Below are 13,821 nucleotides of genomic sequence, written 5' to 3'. Positions count from 1 at the left end.
CCTCCAAAGATACAAAGAAAGCCTTTGTCTTCCCCCCTTCGTAGACAGGAATTCTACAGGATAATATTTTTAGCCCTTGGATAAATTCCAGGGAACGTCACACTGTCAAAGTGGGTATTGTAGGAGGTTGTCCCCTCCCTAGCTGCCTGATCCAGTTTGCAGCATAAAACATTTGTGTGGGGATAATTGTACTTAGAGAAAAGCTAATAAAAGCCAACCATAGAAACCATAAAATTCAATTAGTCTTGTATTTGTGAATCTGAATCCCCCTAAAAGATGAAGGCCAAGGCTATGATTGGGAGAGCAGTATCTGCTGAATGAAGCAGGTGATGCTAGATGCTCACCAAATTTACAAGGTTTCTCTGAATGCACTGAGGTTTCCTCACCTCACCGTTCCCTAGTGCTGTGTGTTTAGAAAACTCGAGGTGCTATGCTCTTGAATTTCATTCTCTTGTGGCCCTTGGCCCCACTGAAGAGTTTCTGAGCTGGAAAGGACCTTAGAGGTCATCTAATTCAACTCCCTCATTTTACAAACGAGGAAATGGAGGAAGAACCAGAGAATCTAAGGAAACTTTACCCTAGGTCACTCAGCTAATAAATGAGAGTTAGGATTTGAACCTAGGGACCCTGACTGGAAATCCCTCATTCTGTCTACTGCACCATGCTGGCCTCCCTGGTTAGGTGGGCCCCTGATGTACAACATCATCTTTTATTTAAATTAAAATAATTTAAATTTGATGTCTAGAAGGAAAGTGTCCCAGGCTTCTAATTTTAATATCTAACTCCAAGCATCAGACCTTAGAAAAAGTCCAGGCAACAGCCCTTTCCCCAGACTTGAGGATTCTCCTCTGTAGCCCTGCCAAAAGCAGGAACAGTCATTTCATATCCTACAAGACCAACCCTAGGCTGCTTTTCTTACTGTTAGCTCCATGTCCTCTTCGTCTTTCTCCTTCACAGTCTTCTCTGGTTCCTCAGGCTCCTTCTCTTGGAGGTGGATCTCATGGGCCTGAGACATGTAAGGCATGTCATCTTTGTTCTTGAACTCCAAGCTGAGAATTGAAGGAGGAAGTAGAATTCCTAGAATTACCTAAAGCAATGATAATGATAACAATAATAATCACATTTAACAGATTAAGATGATGCTGGTTGCTTAGGGTCAGAGGAGATGGGGCCTAAGGCTTCTTGCTGTGTGCGTGTGTGTGTGTGTGTGTGTGTGAATGGAAGCATGAATGACTGACCACTCTGATACTAAGGGAGGCATCTGCAGCTCGGGACGGGAATGTTATGCCAGTGAGGATAAAACTTTTCATTGTGGCGGGAAAGCTGAAAACAATTTTACCAACAAGCAAACGTTAATCGTTCCATTTAGTAGAGAGGCAAAAATGATGTGTTCTTGGCCTGGATGGAAAGGAAGATGAGGACAACCCACCTCCCACTCTAACCATCATTCAATCAACAAGCATCTATTGAGAGCTTGTTATGTTCCAGGCGAGACATAGAAGATATGAAGACAAAAGCTAAATAGTTCCTGTTCTCAAGGAGGTTGCATTCATCAACATATACGTGTTTAAATATAATTTGCAGAAAAGTTCACCTCACTTCTCTAGGCCTCAATGTTTTTTATTCGTAAAAAGTGTTGGATTCCATGATTGCTAAATCCCCTTCCAGCTCTATGATGGAGTATATGAAGCAGTTATAATGGCTAACAGTATTGTTGTCAAAGAGCTTCCTAGCACTGCTTAAAAAGATAAAAGACACTTGTATCTGTTTACCAATTTTGGCCATGCAATTGTGTTCCCCTAACGTGGTTTGGGGTGAGGGGTGTTGTTGAAAATAGTTTACTTCCTTAAATGGGCTTAAACAAACTGTGGTTTATACCATAGGTATAGGAAATGTACACAAAGCATCTTAAAGCTGGAATTAATTTCATCTGACCCCTTCATTTTACCACTGAGGCACAGAGAAGGACAGTGATTTACCCAATTTCATTTTCATACAGTAAATTGAAGAACTGGGATTTGAACCCAGGTCCTCCAAAAACCAGGGTTCTTTCCTATGCAGGTAGGGTCTTTTAAATATATGTATAAATTGATTTTGCTTAGCAAACCCAGTTTCATAGATAATATAGGGGTAAGCTTAGCGTAGTCATTTGGGAATAATTCCAGATTCTAGAGTTGTTAAAGATTATTATGCTTTCTTTTCGGTCTTTCCTCTCTTTGTCTGCCCTTTTCTTGACATTTTTTCTTTTCCTCCTCTTTCTATTTTTCCTCTGCTTTGAGCACAGTTTAACAAATTCCAGGTTTCCTTTCTGCCAAGGAAGGAAAGCATTAGGCCTTGCCATGGTCAATAAGAGGTTAGAGGAGTACAGAATGGCCCTGCTATGACATCATTCCTAGGGAAAGAGATTCTCTTTGTCACTGCACCCAGAGAATGGCTCTCCCTCAAGCGTATGGTGCATCCTACAGCAAGGAGTGTTCCAGTCCTATCATAGACCAGGCTCATAAGATCCAAAATCATTCTCTACCCCCACCTCCTCCACAGTTCATTTTAGGCCGTGCTGACCTTGAGACCTGAATTCTTTCTCATCCGGAGCCGGCCCATCCACATATCCGTGAGCAGCATCTGGCTGCAGGTGTGAGCGATGAAGTCTCGGTGTTTGGCAGCCACAGCAAGCTGCAGGCATGTGGCATTGCTCCAGTTCTTCAGCTCGTAGGTCAGCAATTTCATTGCCAGCTGCTCATCCTGCTTGTAGGACTGGTCCAGCAGCTCCACAGCCAACTGTCCGAAGTCCCTGCAACACAGAAGGTGTTTAGGAATCGCTCAGGTAGTAGGAGGATCTAGGAGGGGATGGGGAGAGGTGATAAGAAATGGAAGCCAGGCATAGACCTCAAAAATGGCTTTGAGCTGCAGTGGCATTGTGGGAAAAATCACTGGACTGCGAGTCAGGACATTTGGGGTTCAAGTCCCAGCTTGGCCATATTTGAGATTTTTAGTCTCATTTATCTCATCTGTAAAATAAGGGAGTTGAATTAAATGATCTCAAAGGTTCCGTGTTTTGTGATTTATCCTCTCCTAGTTCTATGATTTATAGTCTCCTTAGTTAAGAGCTCAAAGGAATCGTTGAGATGATCTAGAGTTGACCGTACCTGACAATGTTTTCATTTAAGATAGTGATAATAAAAGTAACCACCTCACTGGGTGGTCATGAAGAACAGATGAGTGGCATATTTTACAGATTTGCAAACCTTAAAGTACTAAGTAAATGTCATCGTCATCAAGATCAAAAGGAATTTGGATTATTCTGCCCAGAAGCAGATTCCACACTGCCTTGGGGAGGTAACCCTAGGTTCTGAAAAGCTATTACAATAGATGGCAATAATAGCCAGCATTTATACAGCATCTGAAGGCTTATGGAGTGCTACGTGTATGTGTGTATATGTATATATATATATATATATATATATATATATATATATATATATATATAAACGTATTGTCTTGTTTGATCCTCACAACAAACCTATGAAATAGGTGCCATGATTCACCCCCATTTTATAGATGAGGAAACTAAGGCTCAGACAGGCTAGGGGACTTGTCCAAGGTCACACACATCTAATGAATGTTCAAGGCAGGATTTGAATTAAGGTCTTGACATTACAAGTCCAGTCATCCATCTGTTGTACCAATTAGCTATCTCAGATTTCCAACAAGCTAGAAAACTCTTGATGTGGATCCAAATTATATCTTTATCTCTGAAGAACCAGGAGTGGCTCTTCAACTGGTAAGTTACAGAACAATGGTGATCATAATTTTTTTTTTTTTTAGCCACTGAAACTCAAAGACCATAGACCAGGAGTGGGGAACCTGCAGCCTCGAGGCCACATGTGGCCTTCTAGGTCCTCAAGGGTGGCCCTTTGACTGAATCTGAACTTCACAGGACAAATCCCCTTAATAAAAGGATTTGTTCTGTAAAACTTGGACTCCGTATAAAGGCTGCACCCAAGGACCTAGAGGCCACACCTAGAGCCTCGAGGCCGCAGGTTCCCCACCCCTGCCGTAGACAGAAGGGTTGTTATCTATATTAGAAGGAGGTAAGGAGTTATCACACTAGTGAAATCATAGGTCCTTGGAGTTTAAGATGGAGGGAACAAACAATCATACAGGGAATGGTCTTCACCACTGATATCCAACAAGAGGGAATGGATATTAAACTGAACCACGAGGGACCTAGGTTAGAATGTTTTGACGATGAAACTAGAGGGGTTAACTGAGGAATGTGGTAGGATCTTTCTCCTGGAAATCCTTAAAAACGAGGAAGGCTTTCACTTGTCCAGAAGAGCTTCAGTTTGTTTAATTTCCTGTGACTTCTGCTGGTTGCAGTAGAAGTGCTAATGGGGAGACGGGGAAGGTTCTCCTGGTGATGGGCCAGCATAGGAAAGACACTGAGGGTGAAGGAGACAGAGGCTTGGACTTGGAATTCAAATCTGCAGATACTTGCCAGCTGCGTGATCCTTGGCAAGTCACTTAACCTCTCGCAGCCTCAGTTTTTCCCTCGATAACATGAGGTAATAACAGCATCCATCTCATTAAATCTAAAATCATTCTCTACCCTTACCTCCTCCACGATTCATTTTAGGCTGTGCTGACCTTGAGACCTGAATTCTTTATCAGCTGGAGCCGGCCCATCCACATATCTGTGACTATTTTGAGGCTCAAATGAGGTGTGTTTACAGAGTCCTAGTATGTCTACCTTCACAATGTCTCTAATATATGTCCTCTCTTCTGACACTGTCACCACCGTGGTGAAGGTTCTCATCACTTCATGCCTGAACTATTACAATAGCCTTCCAGCTGGTCTCCTGACTCCATCCCATCTTCCACTTAGCTGTCAGAGTGATTTCCTAAAGCGTCCCCTACTCAGACTCTCTATTTCCTCCAGGATCAAACTGAAAAACCCAGAAAACCACTGCGCGTCTTTAAAATCCTTCCCAACTTGTCTCCTTCTTACCTTTCCAGTCTCCTTATTTCCATATATGTTATAATCTGATGACATTGGTCTTCTTGTTCTTCACACCCAACACTCCCATCTTTTGACTCTTACAGTTTTTACTGGATGTCGCCCATGCATGGAGTGTTTTCCCTCCTCACCTCACCCTGCTGGCTTCGTTCAAAACTTTGCTCAAATTCTGTCTCCTGCAGGAAGTCTTCTCCAGTTCCTCCCCTCCCCTCAGTGTAAGTGACTTCCCACTGAGATTATCTCTGATTCACCCTGTATTCATACATAGTTGTTTGCCTGTGGTCTTTCCCATTACAGTGTGAACTCTGCATTCAGGGCAAAAAGCAGGGCAACTGTTTTTGATTTTCTTCATATTGCCAGAATTTAACATGCTTTAAAAGCACTATATAACAGCGAGCCATATGTCAGTCAGAAAATATTTGTTAATGGCCACTATGTGTCAGGCACTGTGCCATGCACTTGGGGTTACAAATAAAGGCAAAGGACAGTCCTTGCTCTCAAGGCCCTCATAGTCTAATGAGGGAACAACATGTAAACTAGGTATTTGGGGGCAGAAAGAGGATAGTACAAGATAAGACCTTTTAGTTGAAAAAAAAAAAAACTTTTCCCTCCAGAGGATATGGGGTTCTGAAGCTAAAAAGCACATTAAGGACCATTTAATTTTACGGATAGTAAATCTCATTTTACAGATGAGAGAATTAAGGCTGAGAGAGGTCAGGCTACTTGCCCAAGGACATACAGATACTAAGTGGTGGAGCTGATATTTGAATACAGGTTTTCTGGCTCCAAATCAGGTGGCTGACCTTTACCCTACTCTATGTTTTCTTGGCTATGCTTCAATGCCTCCTATCTGAGCTATTACTTTGACTTTAAAAATAATTTTTACATCAACAATCCAGAAACTTGGTTAGATTCCCAATGTTAGTGCTAATGGGCTGACACCTCACATGTGGCATTGTTGGACATACACTCAGTCTGGCAGGTTTATGTCCCCCTACGCTGTTGTTAGTCAATCATCAGGCTATTGTGGAAGGAGAGACCACCCATCCAAGTTTGGCTGAGACTAATGAAGCATAGGGAGTTGGTACTATCAGAAGGCAGCTCTACCAATCAGCACAGCCTAAGGGAACAACAATCCCTCAGTCACCACAAACTAGGGGAAGGGTAATGCCCAGTCATCTCGGGTCAGGGATTATAGGAACCAGCAAATATATCCCACCTGTTGCTAATTACTATTTCCACATAGCTACTGCATCAGTGGATTGAAGCTGTCTAGTGTTTTGACAATACGCCTGTTTTGTAGTTGCAGTGGGAATACTCCCAGCATCATTGGACCCTGTCCCAGAAGCTATGGATGACCCACTCATTTTGCTCTGGCTGTGTGATTTTCATGGGTCATACCCAAGGTCAAAGCAAGACTAACCTATCATATGTATTTCCCAGAAGGACCCCGTTAGTTTACATGTGCTTAGGAATGGAGTTTTTCTTGAGGGAAAAATTCACTTGTAGATTGGTAGTTTATTATGAGACTTGGCTCATAGCCTTGAACCTGAGAAACATATTTATTTGTGAATAGTCCGCAGCAGAATAGAGGAACAAGTTTGACCCTTAGACTTAAGCTTTTCAATTGGGAACTGGGGACTTGGTTGAGATTAACCTTGGGTTTTGGCTTCAGTTCCCATTCTTCCCTTTGATGGAACGGTGGTGTTCTTTTTCTGAAGTTAGAAAAGCTTCAAATGTTTTCAGCCTATAGGGTTCCCTTTTCATGCTGCTGCTGCTACGCTCTGAGATTGTACAAAGAACAGAGTCAAGGGGCCTGGAAGGCTGCTGAGATAAAAAAAGACCTTTTCTTACAAAGACTAGCCTAACCAAAATGAGGTAAAGCTGCAAATCTCCAAATCCTACTTTGCTCTGGAGACTTGGCTGGTCCTTCTTATCCAAGAAATTTGACTGGACAGCCAGCTCCTGGGTTACTTCCCTAAATCTTCACTCTGGGACTTGACCCAGCCATCATTCATACCTATCCGTTTGCATATTAAGGGACCAGCTTTTGTATTTAGAACTAAAAGAGAGAGAGGACTGTGGTGCCTGATGCCAGGCTTCTAGGAGGCAGGATAGAGTTCTGGTGAGAAATCTAGTCTGATAGAGGATGCATGGACATTAACCATGATTTGTCAGAAGGAGAGGAATTTAGGAGAAGCAGGGGGTATGTTGTTTCTCCTGTCACTGTTTCACTGGGAGAATTATTAGTGGTAGTGACCCTCATCCTACCCTCAACACACTGATAAGCTGTTAGCAGGCTGGCTTTAGGGAAGGGAAACTTAGAAAGAACTGGATAATGAATGATCAATACAGTGAGCAGTCATGACTTCAGAAAATTGATGGTGAAACATGTCATTGAGGTAGTAGAGATGCAGAATGAGACATACATTTTTACACATGGTCAAAATATTGAATTGTTTTGCTTGAGGGACTCTATTGGGGGGTCAGTCTTATTACCGTTCTCATTCTCCCTCACCCCTTCAATTCAGTGACATTGACCTCTTTGCTGTTCTTCAGCCAAGACACTCTCTATCTCCTTATTTTGACTGGTTCTCCCTCATGCCTGGAATGCTCTTTCTCAATTCTAGTGCTTTTCCATTGTTGACTATTTCCAATTTATCCTGTATGTAGCTTGTTTGTACATGGTTTGCCTTTTGCCTCTCTTGTTAAACTGTGGTCTTTTGCCTTCATTGGGCATCCTCAGTGCTTGACACATAATAGGTGCTTAATAAATATTTATTGACAGAGGGGGAAGTGGAGTGATGTATTAAAAAGAAAAGAACAGTTTAAAAAAAAGAAGTGTTAATAGCAACCACCTGGGCAACTTATCTTGCTTCACCTTTAATTTTAGTCTTTTTTTTTCCTAGTTTCTCAAAACCTTTTCAGCTGTCTTACCAGCAACCATGTTTATTTTCTGCCTATAATGGCAGAATTGAAGATTCTCTAATCTCCAAATAATTGACATTTTTTACAGCTAGAATTCATTAGATGATGCTTATTAAAAAAAAACAACAACAGAATTAAGAGCTTGGTGATAGCATCACTCCAGATCCCTTCTAATTCTAACTTTCATTGGAACCTCCCTTTGTGGCCCCACATCAGATAAGGTGTCAGATTTAGATCTGGAAGAGGCTTTAAAGGACATCTAGTTCAATCTCCTTATTTTATTGATGAGGGAATTGAGGTGTAGAGAAGTTATATGACTTACCCTGGGTTATAGAGCTAGTAAATATCATAGCTGAGATTTAAGCTGAGGTCTTCCTGTCTCGAAGCCCAGCATTCTATCCATTATATCACATTGACTCTACATGAGTGGCAGAGAATGGGAGTATTAACTGCCCTGATTGGATCACTAGGTCAAAAGATAATGTTGGTTAACCTGTGAATTGGTATAACCATTCTGGAAAGCAGTTTGGAATTATGCAAAGAAAAATGACTAAAATATCCCTACCCTTTGACCCAGAGCTTCCACTGATAGGCATATACTTCAAGGAGGTTACTGACAAAATAAAAGCTCCATATATACACCACAATATTGATAGCAACAACCAAGTAGATTCCCATGGACTGGAGAATGGCTAAATAGATTGTACATGAATGTAATGGAATATTACTGTGCTATAAAAAAAATAAGCATGATGAATACAGAGAAATGTGGGGAAATTTGCATGGACTAATTCAAGTGAAGTAAGCAGAGTCAAGAAAACAACATATAGAATGATTACGACAATATAAATGAGAACAGCAACCACAAAGAATTGAAATGGAATGCTATAAAAATTATAGAACAAGCTTGGCTCTGTAAGAGGAATGAGAAGATTCTCCCTCTCCACTCTGCAAAACTCAGGGTTGTGGAATGCTGCATATCAGAGTATTTCAAAGTGGTGATAAGTTTTTTCTCCCCTCATAATTTTCTTTCTTTTAAAAAAAATTATTACAAAGGAGGAAGGAAATCCAAGGGATGTAAAAACAAAGGATATCAATAAAAATCTATTTTTTAAGAAAGAAACATTATGGCTAGAACAGCACTAGGGATTGTTCTACTACTGCCAAATGTGTGAACCAAGCCATGGTTTCTTTTTCTTCTCTTATTTGCTAAAATTAACCTGGATCCAAATGCTGCTTAATTCTCTTTTGCACTTTAATATATTCAAAGAATCAAGGAGATAGAAGGGTCTTCATCTAGTTTATCTCTTAACAGATCATGAATTTTGTTTATAAATTTTCAAAAAGTGATCAATCTTTTAAACTCATTGTGTAAACAGGTAATAGTCTACGTTGAAAACAAATACCTTTCTCTGTGTTCATAAGTATAAAGGACTACTGCCAATTGGAATAACTCACCTCGTAAAAAGACTCAAACAAAACAAAAACAGGGGACATCAACTAATAAATGATTCTGCCTTATTCTGTGCCTCAGGAGCTATCTATGTCATTTTTTTCTCTGGCCTCTGATGAAGATGTGGTTCTTCAACTTGTGCCCTTGATCCTGTCTCCTCCTAGAGTTTGCCCCTTTGATCAGAACCTCATCAATTTCACTTATTTATTTCTGGCTCCGTCCCTATTGTGTACAAACATGCTCAAATCTCCACCATCCCTAAAAAGCCCCCATCTGACTCTTGCACTTACTCAAATGATCAGCCCTCAACATTCCTACTTTTCATTTTAAAACTTCTAGAAAATGCTGCCTATACTCAAGTGCTGCCAATTATTCACTTCTCTTGTGCTTGAATCTGCTTTCTAACCTCAACACCCAACTGAAATTTCTCTATCCAAAGCTACTACTTACTGATCTCTTACTCCTAATTATGGTGATCTTATTCAGCCTTCGGGTTTTTGACCTTTCTGCACTGTTAACTACGCCTTTTTTCCTGGATACTCTCTCCTTTCTTGGCTTTATGAATAGTTCTCTCTGTTAGGGCTATCTTGTCTTTCACTCTAGTCTCCTTTGTTGGGTCCTAATCTGGGTTCCACTACACCAAAATGTAGGTATTCCCCCAGGGCTTTATCCTGTATGTTCTTTTCTCCCCACAGCCACTTTTGATGATCTCATTAGCTTCTTTTGGATTGAATGATCTCTAATGATGGTTCCCAAATATGTTACATCCAGCCCTAATTTCCGTCTTGAGTTCAAGTCGTACATCGCCAAATGCTAGCTCACTCATTTAGGGCTCCTGAAGGCATTTGAAACAACATATCCAAAGCAGAAATACTTATCTTCTCCCCTAAAACTGTTCCTCCTCTAGACTTCCCCACTTTTTTAGAGGCACCACCATGCTTCCAGTCATCCTGGTACATAACCTTGGAGTGACCCTTGATTCTTCTTTATCTCTTGTATCTTTACATCAATGCTGACCTTATCAATTCTTCTACTATGACATTTTACATCTGTATCCTTCTTGCTACTCACAGGTTATTATCCTAATTTAGGTCCTCATCACCTTTTGGCTAGACTACCACAATAGTCCCCTATTTAGACTTTGTTTCTTATCTCTTCTCTGTTTAGTCTGTCCTCTACGCTAGTGGGGTCAAATTGAAATAGAAACAGGATCCACTAACCCATATTTAAGGATCCCTGTGGGCCATATGTTGACTTAAAAAACCACACATTAACATTCTATTCTACTATATTTTTATTTTGCTTAATATTTCCCAATTATATTTTAATCTGGTTCAGTGGTACTTGGGAGTGTTGCAACGCCTCTGCCCCAGACAATTGCCAAATAATTTTCCTGAAACACAGGTGTCTGACCATAGGGAAGTGATCTCCTCTTCAAAAATTTTTAGTGTTCCCTATTTTAAAATATAAAGCCCTGAATTTGGCATTTAAAGCCTTTCACCTTCTGGATCCAGCCTACTTCTCCAGACCTCTTCTATATTATTTTCCTTTGCACACTATCAGTTCTAGCAAAAATGGCTTACTTTCTTTTCCTTGAATTTGGCATTTCGTCTCTTGAATGTTCAGAATACATTCCATTCTTACCCTCTGCTTCTCAAGATCCTTAACCCCCTTCAAGGCTCAACTCAGGTGTTACTTTCTATTGGAGGCCTTCTATGATTCATCCACTATCCTTCCTCAAATTAGATTGCATTTATTTGTCTGCTTTCATACTTGTAGAAGACAAGGTGTTGGAAAGCAAGCACTGGTTTTTGCTTTGTCTTTGCATTTCTAGTGCCAAGCACAGTACCTTGCATATGGTAAATGCTTACTAAAAATTGGTCGAAATGAATTGAATTTTGGAGACCAAGAGATGACTCAGCCATCCAGTTGGGGTCATGGTGAAAAACTTAGCATATGATGAGGACCTAAATTAGGATAATAACCTGTGAGTAGAGAGGAGACAGATGTAAGATGGCATCATGGAAGAATTGATAAGGTCAGCAACTATTTATTTATGCTATTTAGTAAAAAATGAATATCCTTCTAAAGAATCCACCTGGGTTTGTCATTTGTATTCCTAGTAATTAGCAAGGTGCACAAACAAGGAATATATTTTTACCATCAGCTATTTGTTCTTCTTGTGGAGATTTGTAGCCTATTCCTCAGATTTTCTCTGGGCTAGGTTGGTGTGACTGGCCCTTAAAAATCCACCTTCCATAATTACACTTCTTTTGCACAGAGATTTAGTAGTTGAAACCAATTCCAGTGAAGCTCACTTTGGGCAACCTGAGTAGTGATACTCTTTTAGAGTCATCCTTTCCTCCTTCCTCATACCTATACAAACCTACCTGGAGTTGTGGTTCAGCTCCTGTGAGATGTCATCCACCATGTCATTTTCTGATGCCTCATGAGCCATAGCTTTGCACAGTTTACAGGCTACCAGTGCTTTGGCCATGGCTTCTTCCCCATGCTGCCAGAAGAATAAGGCCATCTTTTGCCTCTTCATCAGGACAGCCCATACCATGAGCTCGTGGAAAGGGAAAGGGAAGTGGTTGATCTCAGGGTCATCCAAATCAATGTCAACTTCTTCTTCCCGCTTTTTAGTGGTCTTTCTTCCTCTTCTTAAGGGAACATCATCCTATAAATCAAGAGAAATGAAATGGAGTTTGAGATAATAGTGAGCTGAATTTTATTCTGGACTTTTTTGGGGGGCAGTGGTGATAGAGGGGAGGCACTATTTAGGAATGTTATTTTCTCCCTGCCTCAACTTCCTGTGTTTGAAAATCCTGTCAATTTCGCATGGTTAATCCTCCTCTCTTCTTTTTTCTCTGTCAATCACAAGAAATGTTCTCTTTCATCCTATTTGATTCTCTGTCTTTATTGCCTGTTGCTTGATTCTACTGGATTTAATTAACTAAATCTTCTATTAGTCATCCAATTCCATTTTGTTTTCTACTTTTTGACTATGTAGTATTCTGTTACTTTTTACCTTAACTCTGCCATAATACCACTTATGGTTGTGTTTTGGCCCGTCTTGGCTCAGAGTGAATGTCAATGGTAACTGTTTCTCTTTTGACCAGTAACCCTGAGGGTCTTCTCCCAGTTTTATTTTTTTTTTAAATTAAAGGGGCCATCCCTTGACTCATTTCTTTAAGAGGCTTTTTCACTGAATGGGCATTACCTCACTCTAAGAACGAACCTGAAAAAGCCTTAGCCTAAAAGAGCCAAGGTCTCTCATTGCATCCTGGGGCATCTACAGTCATCCTGATGAATGTCTGGCCACTGGACCCAGATGGCTCTGGAGGAGAAAATGAGGCTGGTGACTTTGCACAGCCCTCCCTCCCTGAAATCAAAGTCAATTGCAAGTTACGTCATCATTTCCCTGATGTCATGGTCCTCTTCAAAAACAAAGGACAAACATGACAACCTTAACTCTGAGTCTTTCTTCCGCCCACAGAGCACCACCAACCTAAACATATTATTTAAGCATATTTTAATTAGTAAATTAAAACCCCCATGTTATATGCTTGATTGAATATGAATAAATAAGCTCTATCCTCACTGAATAGAAAAACCCCATACTGCACTACTCTCAATCCCAAGATTCTTTCCAATTCCAAGTATCTGTATTAAACTTTATTATTGTCTTGCATTTTTATTTTATATAATTTATATAAGATTAAATTATAATATCTTTCTGTTAAAAGATTCTATTTTTTCTGTTTTTCAGTGATAATTATTTATAATGCATATGGATAGCTATATCCTATCAATTAAAATACACACAAACATTCTTTGTCTTGCTTATATTCAAATGTCCTTATAAACAAATAAGGGGAAATGAAATACCTACTAGATACATATCTGAAATATATTTGGCTTTGGATCTTGTACTTTTTTCAAGTGTCTCTAAGGCTATTTCACTCACTGGAGTTTATATATCACAGAATCCAAGAGTTAGAAGCACCCATGGAAGTCATCTGTACCAATGAAGACTTCCATAAGAATGCCCTCAACAACTGTGGGGTCAAACTCAAATAGAAACAGATCCTTGCTGGCCTCATATTGACTTAGAAAACTACAAATTAACATTATCTATGTTGTATTACTTTTTTACTTTGTTCATCATTTCCCAATTACATTTTAATCTGGTTAGTCACAGAGTTGGGAGTTTGGCTGGTGCAAGTTTGTCACTTCCGCTCTGCAACATCTTTCACTAGGGATTTTCTAGTGGATACCTGAAAACCTCCAGTGATATGAATTCACACTCTCCCAAAGCACCCCCTTCTACTTTTTATCAGCAATAATGATGAGAAAGTCTTTGCTTACAGAGACCTTCAATTTGCCTCTACAAATGCCATTCATTGCTTCTAAGGGGACA

General features: G+C 40.2%; 1 protein-coding gene across 1 annotated transcript in view; it reads right to left on the bottom strand.

The window, feature by feature from the left end:
- TRPM3 (transient receptor potential cation channel subfamily M member 3) overlaps positions 1-13,821 on the bottom strand; it is a 725,609-nt gene that overhangs the window by 102,558 nt on the left and 609,230 nt on the right. Inside the window, 3 exon segments of the mRNA XM_036738414.1 lie at positions 920-1,087; positions 2,563-2,791; positions 11,789-12,078. Of these exon segments, the coding sequence (XP_036594309.1) occupies positions 920-1,087; positions 2,563-2,791; positions 11,789-12,078 (687 nt within the window).

The sequence above is a fragment of the Trichosurus vulpecula genome, chromosome 9, assembly GCF_011100635.1.
Source record: "Trichosurus vulpecula isolate mTriVul1 chromosome 9, mTriVul1.pri, whole genome shotgun sequence".
NCBI classification, from domain to species: Eukaryota; Metazoa; Chordata; class Mammalia; order Diprotodontia; family Phalangeridae; genus Trichosurus; species Trichosurus vulpecula.
The sequence above is the reverse complement of the archived record's forward strand: the minus strand, read 5'-3'. Positions and strand labels throughout refer to the sequence as shown.